General features: G+C 45.0%; 1 protein-coding gene across 1 annotated transcript in view; it reads right to left on the minus strand.

Annotated features, from left to right (window-relative positions):
- LOC311223638 (uncharacterized protein) overlaps positions 1-20,834 on the minus strand; it is a gene marked incomplete at its 3' end in the record, with an annotated part of 115,252 nt that overhangs the window by 61,850 nt on the left and 32,568 nt on the right. The window contains exons 4-13 of the mRNA XM_084308412.1: positions 17,030-17,218; positions 16,211-16,376; positions 15,576-15,718; positions 13,473-13,672; positions 12,408-12,641; positions 12,044-12,165; positions 11,578-11,650; positions 6,930-6,999; positions 6,022-6,336; positions 2,258-2,457 (exon numbers count right to left, since the gene is read on the minus strand). Of these exons, the coding sequence (XP_084164538.1) occupies positions 2,258-2,457; positions 6,022-6,336; positions 6,930-6,999; positions 11,578-11,650; positions 12,044-12,165; positions 12,408-12,641; positions 13,473-13,672; positions 15,576-15,718; positions 16,211-16,376; positions 17,030-17,218 (1,712 nt within the window). The remainder of the gene's footprint in view (positions 1-2,257; positions 2,458-6,021; positions 6,337-6,929; positions 7,000-11,577; positions 11,651-12,043; positions 12,166-12,407; positions 12,642-13,472; positions 13,673-15,575; positions 15,719-16,210; positions 16,377-17,029; positions 17,219-20,834) is intronic.

Genomic DNA, 20,834 nt, shown 5'->3' on the forward strand with positions numbered 1-20,834 from the left:
CAGAGCCTCCTGGAAATGTAGAGGGCCTTCAGGCTGGCAATAATAATAATAATAATAATAATAATAATAATAATAATAATAATAATAATAATAATAATAATAATAATAATAATAATAATAATAATGGATTGGATTTATATAGCGCTCTTCGTGACACCCCAGTGACCCCAGAGTGCTTACAGAGTCCATTATTCGTTCATACAGAGCCCTGAGGCAGACTCACGGAAGTGTGGCGGATAATCATCGCCTACGGCCCCTCCGACCACCACCAACATTCATTCACATGCATACGAGGCAAGTAGGTTAAGTGTCTTGCCCAAGGACACAACGGCAGTGGGATAGACATGGGCTTGCGCGGGATTCGAACCACCAACCCTTCGATCATTGGACGACCCGCTCTACCCCTGAGCCACGCTGCCCCAATACCTTAGTAAGAGCATAGCTCGACCGCCTGCCTGGAGGAGATGCCCTCCTTCCTATCTGTACACATAAACGCTGTTTATGCTGTCTGACAGATTTAGGACATGCCGGTACCTTACGGCAGTGTCGTAAACACCCGGAACCAAATGCATCGTCTTTCAATTTCCAATACGTTGATTGTAGGGAGGCAGAACAGGAGCCAACTATTTCCCTACTGTATTGGCCCGACACCACTTTAGTCCTCTAGAGGGGGGGGGAGTCGGCGAAGACTCTCACGTGAGATGTGACTCAGAGATGTGGGTTCTCAGTCCAAGTCTCCACTCGCCATCCAACCATTCACAAGTCGGGAAAAAACATAGCACGGTACCACTGTTTTTTCCCACATACACTCGGAGGACGAGCAGGGCCACAGAATGGGCAGATGTCATCCTCCTTCTTAGCAGGTGGGCTGTTTAGCAGCATGTACCTGTGAGGATGGTAACCTGAACCATGTCTCTTTTTACAATCGACTGATTGGGAGATATGCCCGGTATGGATCTGACCCTCTCATTACGTCCCATTACTGGGACTGTAACTGACCTATTTCGCCAACAAGATTCAAATTTAATCGATTTTGTCTGGCCAGGGTTGTCGCAGCTGCGGCATCTGACATAACAGAGCCAGGTTTGTAAACCTGTGAACGATGATTGAACGCTTTTGGTAAAATAAGCCCCAACCTTCGTTTCTCCCCTATCTATGGGTAGGAGAGACCCCGGTCCCCTGTAGGAGACCTTGACACGGGTTTTCAATACAGAACCTGAGAAAAACACCCATCGTATGACCCCTAGCCAAAATGTCTAACAGCATATGCTGGAGACTCTAGCTTTAAGCAGCTCGACATGTACCAGTGTAATCTCGAAAACTGGGACCCTGCTAATGATATTTCTTTGTCATCAATATTACAGGCACTCCCAACACCTGTTAGAACCCAGAACTGGGGGGGGGGGGGGGGGGGGGGGGGTGCATATGTAATTCCCCTGGTTGGCTAATCCCGGGGCTGGAAGGGACCCCCACACATCTGGGCTGATGGGATAGTGGGGAAACCCCCCTTATGACAAGAAAGATATGCTAATATCGCTCTGACGCTGAAAATGACGTCAGGTCATCCTGACCGGGTGGGAATCCTACGTACACACGTCATCACGTTAAAAGCATACAGAAACCCTTTCCCAGTTGATAAACAGAAAAACCTGGGGAGGTTTCATTTATTATCATATTCAACGCCAGGCTCTGTCTTGATATAAGAGAAAGCCCTTTTCCCTTCTTCGACAGCCTCATGTAACAAACGCATACGAGGAGATTCTGGGACCCCGAGATGCAGCGTCAGCTCCGTGTTTCAACCGAACACGGAACCAACCACCATTTGTGGGCTCTGGGCTACGTTATTTAAAAACGTGCCACACAAGAGTCACAGTGGCTCCTAATTTTATTAAACAACAATAAAAAAAAAGGGGGTGGGGGTTCACCGGATAATTCGATCATACTCCCAGAGACCTGGGAATAAGCCTGCTGACATAAGACATGCAAACATGTCTACCACCTACCTTCTCTAACTAGACATGGTAACATGGTCCACTTCCCGTTTTGTGTCGGGCACATATTAGACATATTTATGGAGGAAATTATTGCACGTTTGTTTAACCAAAAATGTCCTGTCTTTTTCAGAGCAGACTTTTTATTAATCAACAACCAACCAAAATTTTAACACAAAAATTATGTACAGATGGGGCGAGGGGGGAACGTAGGCGTTCCGCCTGGTTCCGACATCCCTCACCTCCTCCTCTGTGCCGAGCCTCACCCTCTGTAACCCTGAGGGGCAGCGAACCTGTAGTCCTGGGCCGGGGGACGTCCAGCGGGTGCTGGTGGAGCAGAATCCCCCCAGCTGACATCAGAGTAGGGAGTGTAGCGGGGTCCCTCTCTGGACACAATGCAGGAGGCCCCACAAGCAGCACCGGTTTTCTGGGTAGCGCCGCGGCTGCGGGCCATGGCTCTACGACGCTTCGCATTGGGACACTTCGCGGAGAAATTACACCCCAGGAGCAGCCGCTGCTCCTCCATCTCCCCGCACGCCACGTCACCTCTTCGATGGACGAGCCGAAAAGCCCGTCCTCGGAGAGGAGGGCAAGGAGAAGCGGTAGCTTTCTACGGTCCTCCAGGGACGACTGCTCTAGCCAGAGGTTCCTACTGTATGAATGAGCATGATCAGAGCCATCAATTTTCCGGAGGCTACACCCTGCAACTGTGTTAGATGCAGGATAGCCCCGGTAGCCTGAGCCAGGATTTCATTATCATCCTGCCTCAATAGCTCCCCCCTCGTCACCAGCTTTGACATAAATGCAGTTAGCTGTGCAACATTAGTCACGGTGGCCAGGTTCTGAACGGCGGCCATATAAGCTTTATCAGCCCATTCCGCCATTTGCAGAGCTACCTTGCCTTTTGGCATAGGCTTCAGACTAGGGTGCCACATCATTTCAGGGCAGAGGACGGACGCCAATGGCTTATCCAGCCATGGCACGCCTGTCCTCATGCCCTGGACCCAGCCCTCTACCTGAGTAAAGGGCAGGTACGACCTTGTCAAGCCTTTAATGTGTGGCAACACCTGGCCTTGCGGCAACATAAGGGTTGATGGATGGGAAGCCCGGGCACAGCATGTCCGGCTTGCCACATGGGTCCCCCTTAAAAAAAGTGTCCCACCATGCCGTCGGGGGAAGGCCTTGGTGGGGGCACTGGCAGCGGGATGCCGTTTACTGCGGCTGCCGCCGCCATTACCTTAGGAAAGATGAAACGCATGTTCCTCTGAGTCTGCTGTCTCTCTTCCTCTAAGGCTACGTCTCGCGGGGTCGGGCTTGATATCAGCCCTGACGCATCCAGCGAGGAAATGGAGCGGGGGTCTACCATTTATTCAAATGGAGACACGCCAAAGACACACAATGGGTCACCCCCCAGGTCTTGGGAGTGGATTCGCGGGAGGTTCGAAGGCCTCCGGTCCCGCATACTCGAGCTCCACGGTCCGCTTTGCCCGATCACTGATCTTGGCCCCTCTTCTTGGAAGTGACGAGTCTGAGCGGAAAGCTTCCGCCGTAGGTCATCCGCCCTCAAAGAAGAAGAGGCCTGCCCAGGCCCGACTCCACGATGCCGCTGTGGCCGGGGATCTCCAACACCACGTGCGAGGGGCCCTCTTCTTCATCCTCGGCCGAGAAGGCTCCGCCATCCAAAACCGCCGGTCAAGGGGGACCCCAGGGTGGGATGTGGCAACCTGACGCTGAAAGCATCCTGGGAGTCCTGAATAGGACTAAACTAACGTTCCTAAAACTGCGGTATGCCTGTGAGCGATACTTTTCGTTTGAAAATTAGGAAGGGTGATCTGATCACGCCACCTGGGCTATATGCTGGCCGGAGGTGGGCATGGTTAGGTAGATGTAAAGGTGCGTGTGAAGAGTTTTCAAATAGCACGCGAACGAGCGAGAGGACACCCCATAGGCGAAGCGAGACGCGAGCCAGTATGATATATAACTGCACATTTTAGAATGGCCTTTTATTGTGACCAGCCTAAGGCACACCTGTGTAATAGTCATGTTGTCTAATCAGCATCTTGGTATGCCAGACCTGTCAGGTGGATGGATTATCTCGGCAAAGGAGAAGTGCTCACTAACACAGATTTAAACAAGTTTGTGAAAACATTTAGACAGAAATAGGCCTTTTGTACATAGAAAAAGTCTTAGATCTTTGATTTCAACTCATGAAAAATTGGAGCAAAAACAAGTCTTGCATTTATATTTTTGTTCAGTATAATACTCTGTAAATGGCTCGTTGTGGTTTCAAAAGAAGCTAAAAGAAAAACTTAACAAACTTTAACACACAATACTATTGCAACATTGCTTTAAATCATCAAAGCATTTAATCTTACATACATTTTATACTTTGGAATGTTTGTGTCAGACAGTCATAGGGAGGTGTAGTCTGACGTCACTTTGGACCGCCTGTGAGGTCCACTCGTATAGGGATTTATCATTGGGAAAATGGATTATCGGCTATTGTAACAATTCTGCCTCATGAACATTGGAAAGCTTTCCATTTTTGCACAAAATGAGTTTCCTTCTATCACTAACATTGTTGTTTAAGCATTTTTGGTTGAAATAAAATTGGGCAATTTTTTTGTGTGCTATAGTTGAGCTATAGATTGTGGATGAATAAGCACAGAAAGGTACACCATTCAAATGTTCATGCTTTATTTGTTTTAAACGAGACGATTTAGAAATGGAAAATGGGGAAATACGTTGCAATTTTGCGAGGTGGACCGGCCGGAAACAGCAATGACGTAACCACTACCTAGAGGCTTTTAAATCACTACTCAAAACGCACCTCTTTTCCCTGGCCTTTGACCAGAGTTAGCCTGCCACTTGTACACGACGTCCGCTGTTACTCTGGACTTCTTATCTAATTTCTTGTCTCTTTTATATTGCACTTTGCTCTTGCTTTCTTAAATGTACAATACCTTTTTCTGTAATTTTAGTGTATTTTTACTTGTTACTGCATTGTATGTGTTTTTATCATGTGAAGCACTTTGGTTTGGCTTTTAGTCATTTGTAAATGTGCTATACAAATAAAGCTGACTTGACTTGACTACACCTCCCTATAGAGGTGAGTGGAAACATCAGCTTGACTGAGACAGACTGACATCACTGCTCATTAACTTAAGCTTGTTTGGTTAATAAGTGCTGCGACAGAGGAAGATGGTCAGACACAAGACAAGGTCAAAGTACAATATTTCTCATGCAGTCTTCATGGGTTTGCAGTGAATTCATTTTGGCATTTATGTAGCTGACATTTTGTTTTTGAAAGAAGATATGAGGTCAGGGTCGTGGTTCATGACCAGTATATGAAAGTATTTTATACATCTTTCAAACAATTGTGCTAATTGCTTCATATAAACCACTTTCATTTTCTCGTATACCTCGTATTTATCAGATCAGCACTCTACAAATTGCCAAGTTTGCCCACCCTATAGTTAGAGCAGCCAATTCTCAGTTTAGGTTATCTTGTAATTTTTTACACATTTTACAAGTAAATGTTTTGCTATATATATAAAGTAGGTATTGCATGTGTTTTCCTATTATATTATGCAAATAAACTGGTATTCCTCTAGTTCTTTACCATTTAATTATTTTGGTCACATTCCCCTGAATACATAGTATTTTGACATCATCCATTTTGAACCATTCAATACAACAAGCTGCTTCTACATCAGATCATGTGTCTGGGATCTATAACTATAAGATAAGGACAAGTCAGTGTCATAGAAACCTTTACCACTGGAAGACAAACCACACAGTGCTGAGTCCCATCCTTCTTATAATTCTAGTCTGTCTACAGTGTCTTTACCAAGAGCCTCCTAGCAGTGTGTTTGATTGATTGATTGGAAATTGTATTAACAGATTGCAGAATGGGTACATGGGTACAATACACACAATTGTTAAGGGGATGCAGACCAGAGAAAGACTTTCGTCTTGTTTACATCAGGGTCCACCATTTTCAATTGATCTCAACAATTCATCATCATAATGTGGTGTCCAGTAGCTGAGCTAGGTCCGTCAGCACTGTGGTGAGATTAGTGAACAGCACAGCCACCATCACAGCTGCCCCAGAGAGTGTCAGCAGCCAGAGTGCACAAGGCCTGGTCTCTGGTTCAGTTACCACCCTGGTCCTGAAAGGCTGGACAATCCGCTCCCACTGGGTGAGGATAGCTTGACGGGCCCCAGCCCACCGTCCTGGCCCAGTCAGACGGAACTGGTATGGGGTGCAAGGACCCAGGAGCACCTTCAACCCCAGCACAGGGTCTCTCAGTAGTAGTCCTAGGATGTTCGGTTGAACCCCTATCTGAAAATGTATTGTAATGACTTTTGCATGACGACAAATATAGAAACAAATAAGACTATTGGGATAAACTGCACAGGCACTAAAGCACTACATGTAGAATTATATCATCCAATGTCATTATGTCACAATCTTTATATATCTTTTAAATTTATTTTGCTTCAATTAACATGGACACACTGACACACAGTCTACTGTGAGCACGTTTTATTGACCAGCAGTGCAGAGAGATTACATTATAAAGTTTCACTGTGGGGCTCCCCCTTTCGACCAATCAAAGTGTCATTGTGGGGCTCCCCCTTTCGACCAATCAAAGAAGCTCAAAGGGAAGTTTCACTGTGGGGCTCCCCCTTTCGACCAATCAAAGAAGCTCAAAGGGAATTTGGTTGGAATAAACAGGGGCCCATTTAGAACGTTACATACTTATAAACTGTAGACTTCTGTCATTTATTGTAGGGTGTACATTTTACCTTGTTGTATTGTTACACTGTGATATGTTGCCAATTTAACTCCAAATAATTGGTCCAGTGGAATTATAATAAAGGCTGAACTGAAATTAAAACAATATAGCTAGAGCTCAGCAGAGGTGAACTGACCTCCTTAGCCATGAAATCCAGGTAGGGGATGTAGTCCACCTGGAGCGCAGCCTCTCGTGGACTTGGGTAGCTGAATCAAGAGATAGGGGTGGGATCTTTAGTAAACAGGCTGTTTTAGTATACAGGTTATTATGAATAATATACCTAAGACACATCGTAAAACAGTTCAATCAGCAGTCTTTAAAACACAACACCTACACTGGAAAGAGATCATAAATTGTCTCAACTTATATTTTCATGTAACCTTTTTGTTTAATAAATTAAATAGGAGTGATGTAAACGTGATATTTAATATATTCAATATCTTCTAATATATTTGCTCTCAAATAAAAAATAAATTAAAAAAAGAAAATGCAAAAACCGTCTTAACACATTGGGCGCCGTGCATTGTACCCATCATTGGGTCCAGTCTGCCACCGCTGTAAGCCTATGGAGATGTTTACCTTCTTTGCAGGGCTATAACTTTTTAAATATTATAGCTATATTGATATTACTATGGCCCATTCAACATCGGGTATCTATCGTTCCGGATGTGGGAACCAGGGGAGGAAACAAATTTTTAACTGGCGAGTAGATGATTTTTTTTTACCAGCTGTTGTGAAGGATCAGATTAAACCGAATATATATATTTATTTATGGATATATATTGAATAGTATTTGTATATCGTTTGATATCCCTTGTATATTCCTTGTACATATACACGGAATATTCCGTTATTCTACTACAGCCCATAATAGTTCATTCTCTTATTGGACAAAAGGACCAGGCGCCAGGGACCAGCCCCTGGCGTTCAAGTTCAAAGGTACCGACGAGACATGCCCTTACTAGCCCCGGCTCCGCGCAGGAATACGGCTACCGAAAGCAGAGTGGCACTATTTGTTCACGGTGCATATAAATATGGCGCAAGAAATGTAGAATTCCTCTTAGTCCTTTACCCTTCTACCCAACTAAGTAACAGAACGTGAAGCCTCACCCCACGATACCGCGTGCGGTGTAGTATGGCCTGTTTGGCCTTAGAATAGCATTGAGACCTCGTGCGAATTAATAGCTGAATTGCCAGAGTTTGGCACCGTATTTCTATTAAGTAATAATAGTCTATTATGTATGGTGCATCGTGCGGTTAGAGTTCTAAAGTGAGCAGCACCCCCATCGCTTCCTCGTGTTATCTAGAGTCTTAACCAGGTTGGGCAGACCACGCGTGGTGCTTTCATCCGAGGAGTTCTAGGCGAGGACCGAGTGGACCTGTACATTGGATTACCTACCCGACGACTGCTGAGCCCTATGCGGCATGGAATATATATTTGCTTTGGTACTTTGATTTGTGGAGCGGATAATCGCCAACACCGGTGAGTGTTGGATCTACCCCGAAAGGAGTCAAGGTGAGACGGCGCTCAGACCAGACTGAGGTCGCCTCGCTTCTTCTTCACTGTGGAGCTACAGCTACAGCTACAGCCTACAAGAGAGCCAAGGTGTATTCATCTGTGGATCAAGATTCTACTGCACTGTCTTCTGTACGTGAAGTCTCTCTAGACATCGTTGACCAGACGGGATACTGCCGACGGCTCTCCTACCCCCCCTACTGGCTTACAACCGGCAGGACCCCTACAGTATATCCAGCTATAATCATTAAGTGACCATAGATATAATTCCCTAAGAGCCAGGTTGTATACTTGCTTCCTGCGTAACCAGAGATTGGACATTCAGTGTTGATTTGCCTACGAGTACTCATTTGCCTTACAAGAGCATTCAAATCATAAATGTAATGGTGAATATTATATGTACCCTTTGCTATATATTAAATATTTGATTATTACCTTTGTGTGGACCTGGTTTCATGGTGGGAAAGTGTTCATCATATTTAGATATTGTGTACTGTATGGCCAGTAGTTAAAGTACATAAAGCGGTAGTGGTTTAATGATACCATACTTATCAATACAGTCAGGGAATTGTACCCCTCAGTTACACCAGCCAAACAGATTTTTTTACCAGCCAAAAATAAATCGCTAATTGTGATAATTACTTCTTTGTATGTCTTCGTCTAAATAGATTTTCAATCATAGTAATAATCACACCATGTCTCTAAAATATTTATTAGCATAAAACATTAATAAGTGTCTCTATACTCTCCACAATATTAGCATACAACATGTATTAATCACACCGTCTCTACTCTTCAAAATATTAGGATATCACATATTAACATGAAAGAGGGAACTATTCTGGACTGGGTTGGGCTGATGGGCAGTGAAAGATGCTGGGCTGGACTGGGTTGGGCAGGGAAAGTTGGGCTGGTCTAGGTTGGACTGGGTTGGGCTGGGCAGTGAAAGAACCAAGCATTTCACTGTAATGTAATAGCTAAATCACTTGAACTTGACTTGTTACATTTGCACTCTGGTTGGATGCCAAACGTATTCTGGTTGTACTGTACTTGTGCTGTATGATGGCAATACATTGGAATCGAACCACATGTCAACGCTAGGGGTTCAGCAGGTGTATTCTGAATGACAAGTATGACAACATCACCGTTGTGAAGGGCATATGGGCGAGTGGTGATATGGGGGAAAACCCGGTAATAATAAAATGTCACTCGGCTGCATTTAAGCAAAGCCGCTCAGTATAGTCCACTATGTTGAATGCACGTTATGGTAGCTTGTTATATGCTAGGTAGCTAGCCGGCTAATGCTGGGTTAGCCTCGCGCCCACTTGTCATTCTCATCCGACTCGAAGGAGAACGTTGTGTGCTGTTGTTCGCCCCCATGTCAGACCGCACTGATATCCGAAAGAGACGACTCTACGTGCAATTATTTTCATCCACGATGTGTTTTTGTCTAAGTTTGTCTCTACGTTGTCAAGTCGGTGACAGGAGGCGTTATTTTTTTTCCGTAGCCGCATTTTGCAGAGACGCTCTCTGATTGGCCACTGACTGACGCTCTCTGATTGGCCACTGACATGTGCGCCCAATCGCGTGACGAGCTGTGTCTTTGCCCTTTTCCGGGTCTAACAGCCTGCAAACTACCTAACGCCTAGTTTATCACTGGTTAAGCTTAGGCGACTCTTTCGAAGTTGGTTAAGGTTAGAGTTTGGAATCAGGGCTGGTGTTCTATCGCCCTGCTCTAAGACAAACTCTAACCAACTTCGAAAGAGTGCCTAAGCTTAACCGGTGTAGAAACAGGCGTCACACGATTGGGCGCACATGTCACATGAAGTGGCCAATCAGAGAGCGTCTCCGCAAAATGCGGCTATGGAAAAAAATTACGCTGACAGCAGTCTGTAGGTCTGCACGCAATGGTCTGTCCACTTCCCCTAGATGCGCGACATCTTCTAGAAAACGAGTGTTCATTGGAGGAGCTTAGAGCGCATCTGTACAACGATGATGTTCATTGGTTATGGATTATTATGAGGCGCAAATGGGAGGAATCATAAGGGGGGAGTCAGAGTTCGGCTTGTGCCAGTGAGCGAATCAGTAGATTGCAGAATAATTTTATTTTGTTTTGTTTTGTTTACTAGTCGCCAGACTGGCGAGTGGTCTTCGTGAATCACTCGCAAAACATAAAAAATACTCGCAGTTGGCGAGTAAAGTGGCCTAATTTCCTCCCCTGGTGGGAACGTTATATTTTTTCATTCATACATTGTTGTGTTAATACCGTCGAGAATATAAGTATGTTTTAAGCTTTTCTGCTGTAATTCCAAAAACGCGAGTTATAGGCCCTGAAGCATGATAGATTATCGATTGGCGTTTCTTTCCTATACACGCTATATTAAAAAATTCAAATGTATATGATCGGTATACATTATCCTTCATCATGCGTGAAGGAAAGGGGGGGGGGGTCGTTTATAATTCCTTGATCGTCAGTAACGGCTTTATTTAGTATGGGTTGATACATTGTTCATTGCCGTGAAATGAATAAACAATCGGGCTATATTCGTTATAACGTTATATTCCTCTTACCGTTCGACGATGAGACTGGAGGAAAAATATTCCAATTATTTGACGTCGATCTGCTAGATCCATTTCCCGTTTGTATGACACAATAAACGCCGAAATCATATAGATTATTGCGTTTCAAAAGCGATCCCATGCACTCGAGTGTTTGTCTGGACCCACGTAACAAGATATTACTGCCGGAGGGATTTCCTCGATGCACCAGCGCCACTTCCGGTTTGGCGTGGAGTCTAACTCGCCCGATCATCCACCAGGCGGCGGTATTGAGGCGTTGCAATAACAGACAGGGTGCAGCTGCAGTCCTGCAGGGAGGCTGGATGAATTATGAATGCCATGGCGAAAAAATGAAATATTGATCCCAACAACGAATTATCACGTTGTTGGCGTTCAACGCATGGCGGGCAATAACGAATTATGACGTTATTGGCGTCCAATGTGTTAAGGCACATAAAAATCAATACCTCAAATCTTAATTTAACTAGTCTTTAATTTGTATTCTTGAGCAAGACTTGAGGTATTGTTTTTTTTATTGAGTGCTGCCTTTCTATTTTTTCTTTCTAAAATGTTCTGTATTGTTTCGGGCTAGACACCCAGCTGAGCCCTCTGAGAGGTTTGTTTGATAGGTTGACTTGTGATTTCTTACAGTGTACCTGGTCATGTGAAGTTTATTTGATAGGTTGACTTGTGATTTCTTACAGTGTACCTGGTCATGTGTCTCTTCCTGTCAGACTCGATGACAGCCAGCATCTTCTCATTGGTTGGAAGATGAGTCACACCTTAGAGAAATAAAGTTCAAGTTTGTTTATTAAATATCACAATAAAATACATGTACTTTACGGTAAAATGCTTCATACAGTAAAATAAATAATTATAAAGTAAGTAGAAAAAAAAGTAAAGAGGAATATACAATATACATATATACAATATACAGTGGAATATACAATCTAAAGTAGTAAAAATTAGTAAACAGTGAGGTACAATACTTTGAGGTAAAGACAATGTCAGAGTGTGTGTGTGTGTGTGTCAGAGAGAGAGAGAGAGAGAGAGAGAGAGAGAGAGAGAGAGAGAGAGAGAGAGAGAGAGAGAGAGACAGTACGTGTTTTTGTCTACATGTGTGTATGTGCATGCATTCTTGTTGGTATGTGTATGTTGACTTAAGATATGTTTACCAGCAATCACCCTGGTGGCCCACCTGGCCTGGAGCTCCACCGTGGGCATGATTGGTCCTTTGGTGTGAAACAGACCCATAATGGCCAGCGTGGGGTGCTCTAGAGACGGAGGGAACAGCTGCCTGAAATTTGAGAACATTGTAAGTGTAGTAGACCTCAAGTGAAAATGTGAAGCTAGTTTAATAACCCATTCGTTTCAGTGATGTAGTGATGACATAATCCCCCTCTGTCCCATGTGTCGTATTAAATCACTGAGCGAGTCTTTCAATGATTATCCACCAATATGGGGATAAGATTGACTTGCTCTACATCCCAGATGTAATAGCACTATAGAACTTGCTAATCATCCTGCTAATATACCTACTTGTACAAGGTTACCTCTCGCCCAGGCCCCGCAGACAGAGATGAGGGTAGGAATTGTAAGGGGCTAGTGTAGCCGGTGCAGAAGACCACAGCGTCGATGTTCTCCTCCACTGTGCCATCCTCAAACACGAGCCCCGGGCCCTGGAACCTGCTCAGGTTGGGCTTCATCGCCAGCGCCCCCTGTAGGATTCGATCAGGGAGGTCATCGTTGATCAATGGCTTCCTGTCAAAAAGCCTGGGAGAAGAGAAGAGGCATGGCAGGGATGAAAGGACGACTTGGTGGTCTCAGGATCTATAGGATGATCAATAAAACACTAGCCTCTTAACTTCATCAGTAGCACGGTTGTCAGTGATGCAAAACTAATTATAATAATCCTAGGCAGAAGTGTGACTTTTTTATTTTTTATAAATAAACCAAATGGTATAGGGTCACGAGGCAGAGAGAAACAGGAGGCTGCTATAGTAGGCATCAGCTGCCTACTTAACGGGTGCATTCTCATAACTCAAGTCAAGCATTGCTGGTTCCCACCTGTATATGTACTGCTACACTTTGTTCACTTAATATCACAGCTGAACAAATTAACATGGGACTGAAATTAACTTTAGATCTTTAGAATATTTTTATTTTGCTTACTCTGAAGCATTTTATTACCTAAACATAAAATCCGGGCCACTTACTTGTCAAACATTTACCCCAAAGTTGTTGAAATGGTCCAACATCTAAAAATGTCAATGGTCTGTTTACTGGGGGCTGACATCTTTATTAGAATGTAAATTAGTTATTTTCACTCAAGTCACATTCGATTCATAATGGCAGCACCCGGTAAACAGATAGACTGTGGATAAAATATTTGAGAAGTTGGACCATTTCAACAACTTCGGGGTAAGTGTTTGACAAATAAGTGGCCTGGATTTAATGTTTAGGTAATAAAATGTTTCTGAGTAAGCTAAATAAAATTGTAATATGAAGCAAGCAAAGCGTATATACAGCCGGGAAGCAGCAACGTCAGAGCAGTGCTGTGAATGTCAAACCTAGGGATGTGTCTGGCCGGGCTACAGAAGTCACCTGTGTTTGGGCATCAGACCGTACAATCTGTGGTCATATCTTTGGTTGAGGGTTCTCTCTGCGAACCAGTTGACCAGAGCCTTGGGCAGTATGAGGTGCAGGATGGTGGCTAGCCTGGTGATGAAGGTAATGTCCAGGGGGAGACCATTGTAAGACATCCTGCCAATCACCCAGGACCCCTGGCGGGTACTGAGGAATGTCTGACGGAGACAGGAAAAGGACGGGGTGTTTGTGTGTGTTGGAGGACACCAACAAGTTTCAAGGTTCATTGTTTTATTTTGTTACCCTTCAAGAGGCCCTTTTGTCCTCTTGCCTCTCGTCATTGTAAATAAGAATATTCATAATTGACCTGCCTGGTTAAATAAAGGTTCAATAAAGAAATCATGAATAGATTAACAAATTGGTTAGTAAATAGTATTGCACCCCCTATTGTATGGTGTCCCCCAGGGCTCGATACTTGGCGCTGTCCTTTTTTCTATTTATTTATTGCTCCTTGGTTCTATCCTCAGAAAGCACGGCATCCCTTTTCACTGCTACGCTGATGACAGACAGATTTATATGCCACTAAAGAAGTCTGGCTCCTTTTCTATAGAGCCGCTGACCAAATGTCTCAACGACATTAAGTCCTGGATGGCCTTGAATTTTTTTAATGTTAATGATAAAAAGACGGAGGTCATGGTATTTGGTGGCCCCTCTGTGACCTCACTACTAGATCTGGGTTCGCTGGCACAACATGTCAAACCGTTAGTGAAGAACCTAGGTGTAAACATTTACCAGGAATTGACAGCCAGATCAAGGCCGTGGTAAAATCAAGCTTCTTCCAGTTGAGGCAGCTGGCCAAAATTAAACCCATCCTACAGGCACAGCATTTAGAAGCAGTAATCCACGCATTTGTGACTACTAGGCTGGATTACTGCAATGCACTTTATATAGGGGTGAGTGGATCCTCGGTGGCTCGCCTTCAGATGGTGCAGAACGCCATCTGAAGGCGTTTAAGTAGTCTTATCTATTTTAAATTTTTATTCTTGCCTATGTTTTTTTTGATCCACTTTTTCTCCCATTTTTCTATATTTTCTCCCATCCCAATTTCGTATCATCCAATTCAACCCTCCCCTGTCACGAACGCTGTTTCTTGCCTCCCACAAGCCGGCTGCAATGTGGACTAAGTCATACATAGCACAAGTCCCCTCCGGTACTTGAGGTAACAGCAGTCGCATCTTTTCACCTGCGCAGCTCGATCTCTCAGTGTCGAGGAGTAACGCGTGGGAGGCTCACGCTGCCCCCGACACTTCCTGATTCTACTGCGCAGGCACACCAACCGACTTGTAGGAGTCGCTTGTTCACAACGCCCGATCCCCACCCTTCAGTTTCCCTCCCCGTAATACGGCCAATGTGTATTACTGCGGACGACCAGCTAAACTGAAAACAATGTGGAGAGCTGGATTCGAACACGCGAATCCTAGCGTCTCCACACTGGTGGCGAGTGCCTTGCCCACTACACCACCTAGCCGCCCCTTATTCTTGCCTATGTTTACCTTTTTCCCCCTTTTTAGCACTCTTGTTATTTTATCTATTTTTTAGTGCCGCTTATAGTTTTTTAATATGCTGCCTCTGTACAGCACTTTGTGCCCCTGTGGCTGTTAAAGCGCTTTATAAATAAAGTTAGATTGGATTGGATTGCATGGCAGACATCATGGTTGGCAAACAGGTGATTGCAATCAATCTCCCAGGTGATAATAAATGATAACCGTAGCCAACCATGGCCAATGAGCTGTGGTGTTGCACCAAATTAGTTGGCAAGACATACCATGAAAATGGGTTACTATGAATGTAGTACTGTATCTCGCCGAATGGAATCCCTCTAGAGTATCGTTCTTAAAACATATTTTTGAGTACCAAGATTTAGTAAATTGACTTTTGTCTCGCGACCCAGACTCATTCAAACAATCTGCCATTCTGTGGGGAAGCAAAAGGTCATGTGACGACCCATTTTGGTACCAGACCCAATGTTTAAGAAACATCACTCAGGGGTCTCTAGACCACCAATGTCAGACAACAGAGTTAGAAGCTAGCTGTGTTTTTCCGTTCCATCTTCCTCCCCACCTTTTGTGCAGATCTGCTGATCTCCGCGGCGATGTCTCCTCCAGAGTTTCCGACACCGACCACCACCACTCTCTTCCCCCTGAAGGCATCTGCGTCTTTGTATTCCCAGCTGTGGAGGCATCTGCCAGGAAATGTCTGATGGCCTGGAGGAACAGATGGTCTAGAAACTCAAGAGGAAGGCTCACTGGAGTCCCTTCATGGAAAAGTGCTGGACTCATACACTGTTGTAATGTCTAGAACAGATCTGTTTCCATGGGATAGCTGCAAAGCCATAACTCATCATAATATTAATCTAAGAAATTGTTCATGAACCTATTCCTTGCCTTAAACACTCCCACCACCTACAATTATTAAATACATGTACAAATGTCCTTCCTAGCTAAGGGGTCTACTGTAAATACTAACCACTGAACACACTATTAAATACTGCAACATGCAACGGAACGGCAATGTAGGCTTATATTGTAATTGTTTGGAATGTTTGAAAAGCAAGTGATGGTCTGGAAACTTGGGAAGGTTGCAGTCCCTTCATGAAAAGTGATGGACATTTACAAGCGATGGACTTAAAGATTATCAAGCATTTCTTCAACACTCAAATTTTAGCATGCTAGTGATGTCTGTGTGCATTTACTAACCTGGGAAGTCGTCAAGAGGTATTACGGGGTGTGTGAAGTGTCCTGAACACACAAGAACTCCGTCAAAGATATGCCTCTCTTCCTCTCCATCCCTGTTCTCAGTCACCACCTCCCACTGACCAGACACAGAGAAGTCTGGCCTCTGCCTCACACTCTTCACTTTGGTCTGAAACACACACACACTATGTCCACATGCAACTATAAATAGGCACCTACTGTCCTACTCCCATACTCCGCATGCGCAGATTTATAAACCTAGATCTCTGGACAATCCAGAGAGACTCTGTGGGCAATCTGCGCATGCAGAGTTTGGGAGTAGGTGCGGAAAAGTGACTATAGCTCGGCCGAGGAAATGGGCAGATCGACTTGGGATTGGTCTGTCCGTGTTCAGGAGACTCAGGCGTATAAAAGTCTATTGGATCATGTCTCCAGCACCCCCACAGCCGTAGCTACAACCACTTAATGTCAAGGCTCTCATCCACATTCATTCATTTTCTCCCCCTGCTCTCTCCTCCTGAGGGCAGAGGCCATAGAGGACGTGGAGCACTACACCTACCTAGGGAGTAACATCAGCAGGGATGGAGGAGCAGACAGGGACATAGAGGCCCCATCCACAACCACCCACTTACCTACCCCCCTCGGCCCCTTTCATTAAAATAATACTATATTTTGATATATTCAACAGTTTATGTATCCTGGGCAAGAGCTTTTAACATGATGACTGACATGCCACTTTTCAGAAAATACTGGTAATCATCAGAAGATATGGAGAGCCCATGCAGCTTGGGTCATGCGAGAGTGGATGAGAAAGGGATTAACCTGGAAGTGAATGTGTCTGCACAGGTCAAAGTGCTCAGCGTAGAGTCTGAAGTACTGCAGCAGCTGGGAGTGGTGCATGTAGTTTGGGTAATGAGCAGGCATGGGGAAGTCGCTGTAACACATCATCTCCTTGGACGTGTTGACCACAAGGGAGCGGTAGATACTGGAGCGCTCTGGCTCAGGAGTCTCCTGGAGAGACGTGGGACAGAGACATTGGAAAGTTGATTAAAGTTGGGGTAGTGTAAAGCTACCTCTAACCCTAATCTGTTTATGTATGTTTCCTGAGTAGAAGCATACGGTATTATATGCACTGCTGTGTGTGGTGTGCACAGGGCAACCACATTCTTCTGAATCTGAATCATCACTGAAGTTGAGATTTTATTTTGCCACATACACCAAGTAAAATGGAATATTTACTCTCCGCTCACTCCCATGTCATGAAAGAAACCTAAAAGGTAACAGTGAAGACGACAATACAAGAAGTTACATACAGTATATCAGAGGCCGCAGAAATCAACCTGGACTAGTTTACGCAGGTTCCAAAAACAGCAATACAACATACAGATGTGATTAAGGTATAACAGAGGTATGTATTTATTTGGAAATTAGTTTAATACACAGAAGAAAAAAACAATAGGGTTTGAGGTAGGGAATCTATAATTGAGTACCGTTTGCTGACGGCCAGTCGCCAGTGCAGAGATGGCGTTGGGACGCCTCACGTTACCGTAGCAGCACTAAGCAAGAGGCAGTAGAATTATAAGCCAAAATGGTGTAACGTACAAACAGCTGCAACACCAAAATGGCAGGACGTATACACACAGCCAGGGGTGTAAAAAGTACCCAGAAATTATACTTAAGTGAAAGTATGGGTACCGTCTCAAAATCTTACTCAAGTAAAAGTCAGAGTATCTGCCTAAAAACACACTTGAGTAAAAGTCAAAAAGTTTCTACTTTTAAACTTACTTAAGTACTAAAAAGTAAAAGTAAAAACCTTTTTTTATTCCGGGGCAATGAAATGTTCCGTTTCGTCCTCTTCATCACTCGTACTATCGTTTGTGGCCATCTTCTGTAGCTTGTCACTCTGACTGTCTATTCTTCTGATAGCAGGTGTTTAATCAAAGATCCCACTTTCTAGTCTTGCACAAGGACCAATCAGCATGGGTATGGGCGGGTTAATTTTCCATTGATGTTGATTTGATTGGCTGTTTTTAAATAAAGTGCGGCCGCAGGATTAATAACGTTAACGTTAGTTCGGCCAGAGAAACAAATATACTAATTTAAATAGTTGGACCTGCGAGATTTGTACTTTGTAGGTCTGCATTTTAAATGTAAGGAGTAAAACGTATGTTTTTTTTCTCTGAAATGTAATTGAGTAAAAGTACAAGTATACAAACCTAATAATACTTGAGTAAAGTACAAATCCCCAAAAACAGTACTTAAGTATTGTACCGAAGTACAATTACTCAAGTACTTTACACCCCTGCACACAGCACAGAATGCAGGGAGTAGAGCTGATGATGAGTTGAAAATGGGGGACCCTGATGTAAACAAGACGAAAGGCTTTCTCTGGTCTGAATCCCCTTAACAATTGTGTGTATTGAGCTGTACTGTATTGTACCCATTCTGCAATCTGTTAATAAAATGTTCAATCAATCAATCAATCAGCTGATGTTGAGGATCAGGTGTCATTCCCTATTTTCACCACTTGGGCCCATTTGTCAGGATCCAGTGGTAGGTGGGGGCATAGATATATATATAAAGACTAGAGGGCGCAAGGCGGAGTCTCCCGCGTAGTTCACCGGCGGCCAAGCAATTGTCCGTCACTCACTCACTCACTCACTCACTCACTCACTCACTCACTCACTCACTCACTCACTCACTCACTCACTCACTCACTCACTCACTCACTCACTCACTCACTCACTCACTCACTCACACACACACACACACACACACACACACACACACACACACACACACACACACACACACACACACACACACACACACACACACACACACACACACACACACACACACACACACACACACACACACACACACACACACACACACACACACACACACACACACACACACACACACACACACACACACACACACACACACACACACACACACACACACACACACACACACACACACACACACACACACACACACACACACACACACACACACACACACACACACACACACACACACACACACACACACACACACACACACACACACACACACACACACACACACACACACACACACACACACACACACACACACACACACACACACACACACACACACACACACACACACACACACACACTCTCTTAGCTGTCCATCGTGTTCGATGATGACGCTTGCTCCAGGGATGGGGAGAGGGGGGGGTGGGGAGGGGAGTTAGCGACACTGCCGCTGGTGCCACTTCTCGTGGGCGTTGAGTCCGATCCTTGAGCCGCACACCCGTCCACAGATGGCGCAAGGGAAGCCAGATACCTGGGGGATGCCAGCCGCCCGCTGGTGTCGTTGCGTGCGCCTCTCAGATCTTCGGTCTTGGTTCGTTTGGTGTATTTGGGAAACTGCAGTGGCACAAGTGACTTGCCAGGCTGATCTGTCGAGTGCCAGAGTTTCAAGCTGCGTGATGTTTGCACACTTTAGGAGGTCCCTGGTGTAGTCCTTAAAGCGTCTCTTTTGGCCTCCAGCAGCCCGCTTTGCTCCTCTCAGTTGGCCATAGAGGACTTGGCGGGGCAGGCGGTGGTCAGGCATACGTATGGTGTGCCCTATCCAACGAAGATGTTTTTTGGCCACAGCTGCGGCCATACAGATTGAGTTGGTGTTGTTGAGGATGTCTGTGTGGGGGACTCGATCTTCCCAGGTCAGGCCGAGGATCCTTTGGAGGCAACGGATGTGGAAAGCGTCCAAGTTGGTGATGTGCCGGCGGTATGGGGTCCAGGATTCTGCTCCATAGAGCAGAGTGGAGAGACATACTGCGTTGTAAACGGCAACCTTGGTGCTGATCTTCAGGTTTCGGTTTTCAAAAACCCTGCTGCGTAGGCGTCCAAAGGATGATGCCGCTTTATTGATACGTGTGTGTATCTCCGCGTCAAGGGAGCAGCATGAGGACAGAGTGGAGCCGAGGTAGGTGAAATGATCCACTGTTTTGAGTGGAACACCGTTTATGTGAAAACTGGGAGGTGTAGAGGTTCGGGAAGTGAGTTGGGACATGACTTCGGTTTTTTGTATGTTGACCTGGAGACCGAAGGATTGGTACAGGCTGGATATGGTGTCGAGAGCATGCTGCATAGACTCTGGACTGTGAGCTAAGATGGCACAGTCATCAGCGTACTGTAGCTCACATACTTGGCAGGATTTTGTCTTTGTGTGTGCCTGGAGCCGGCGGATGTTGAAGAGGCTACCATCAAGGCGGTATTCCACATGGACACCGTCTTCATGTCCCATGGCTCGGCGGAAGAGGCAGGTGACGGCAGAGAGGAGGAGATTAAAGAGCACCGGCCAAGCAATTGTCCGTCATTCTCTCACTCACTCACTCACTCACTCACTCACTCACTCACTCACTCACTCACTCACTCACTCACTCACACACACACACACACACACACACACACACACACACACACACACACACACACACACACACACACACACACACACACACACACACACACACACACACACACACACACACACACACACACACACACACACACACACACACACACACACACACACACACACACACACACACACACACACACACACA

Source organism: Notolepis coatsorum, assembly GCF_963971535.1.
Source record: "Notolepis coatsorum genome assembly, chromosome: 2".
Lineage (NCBI taxonomy): Eukaryota > Metazoa > Chordata > Actinopteri > Aulopiformes > Paralepididae > Notolepis > Notolepis coatsorum.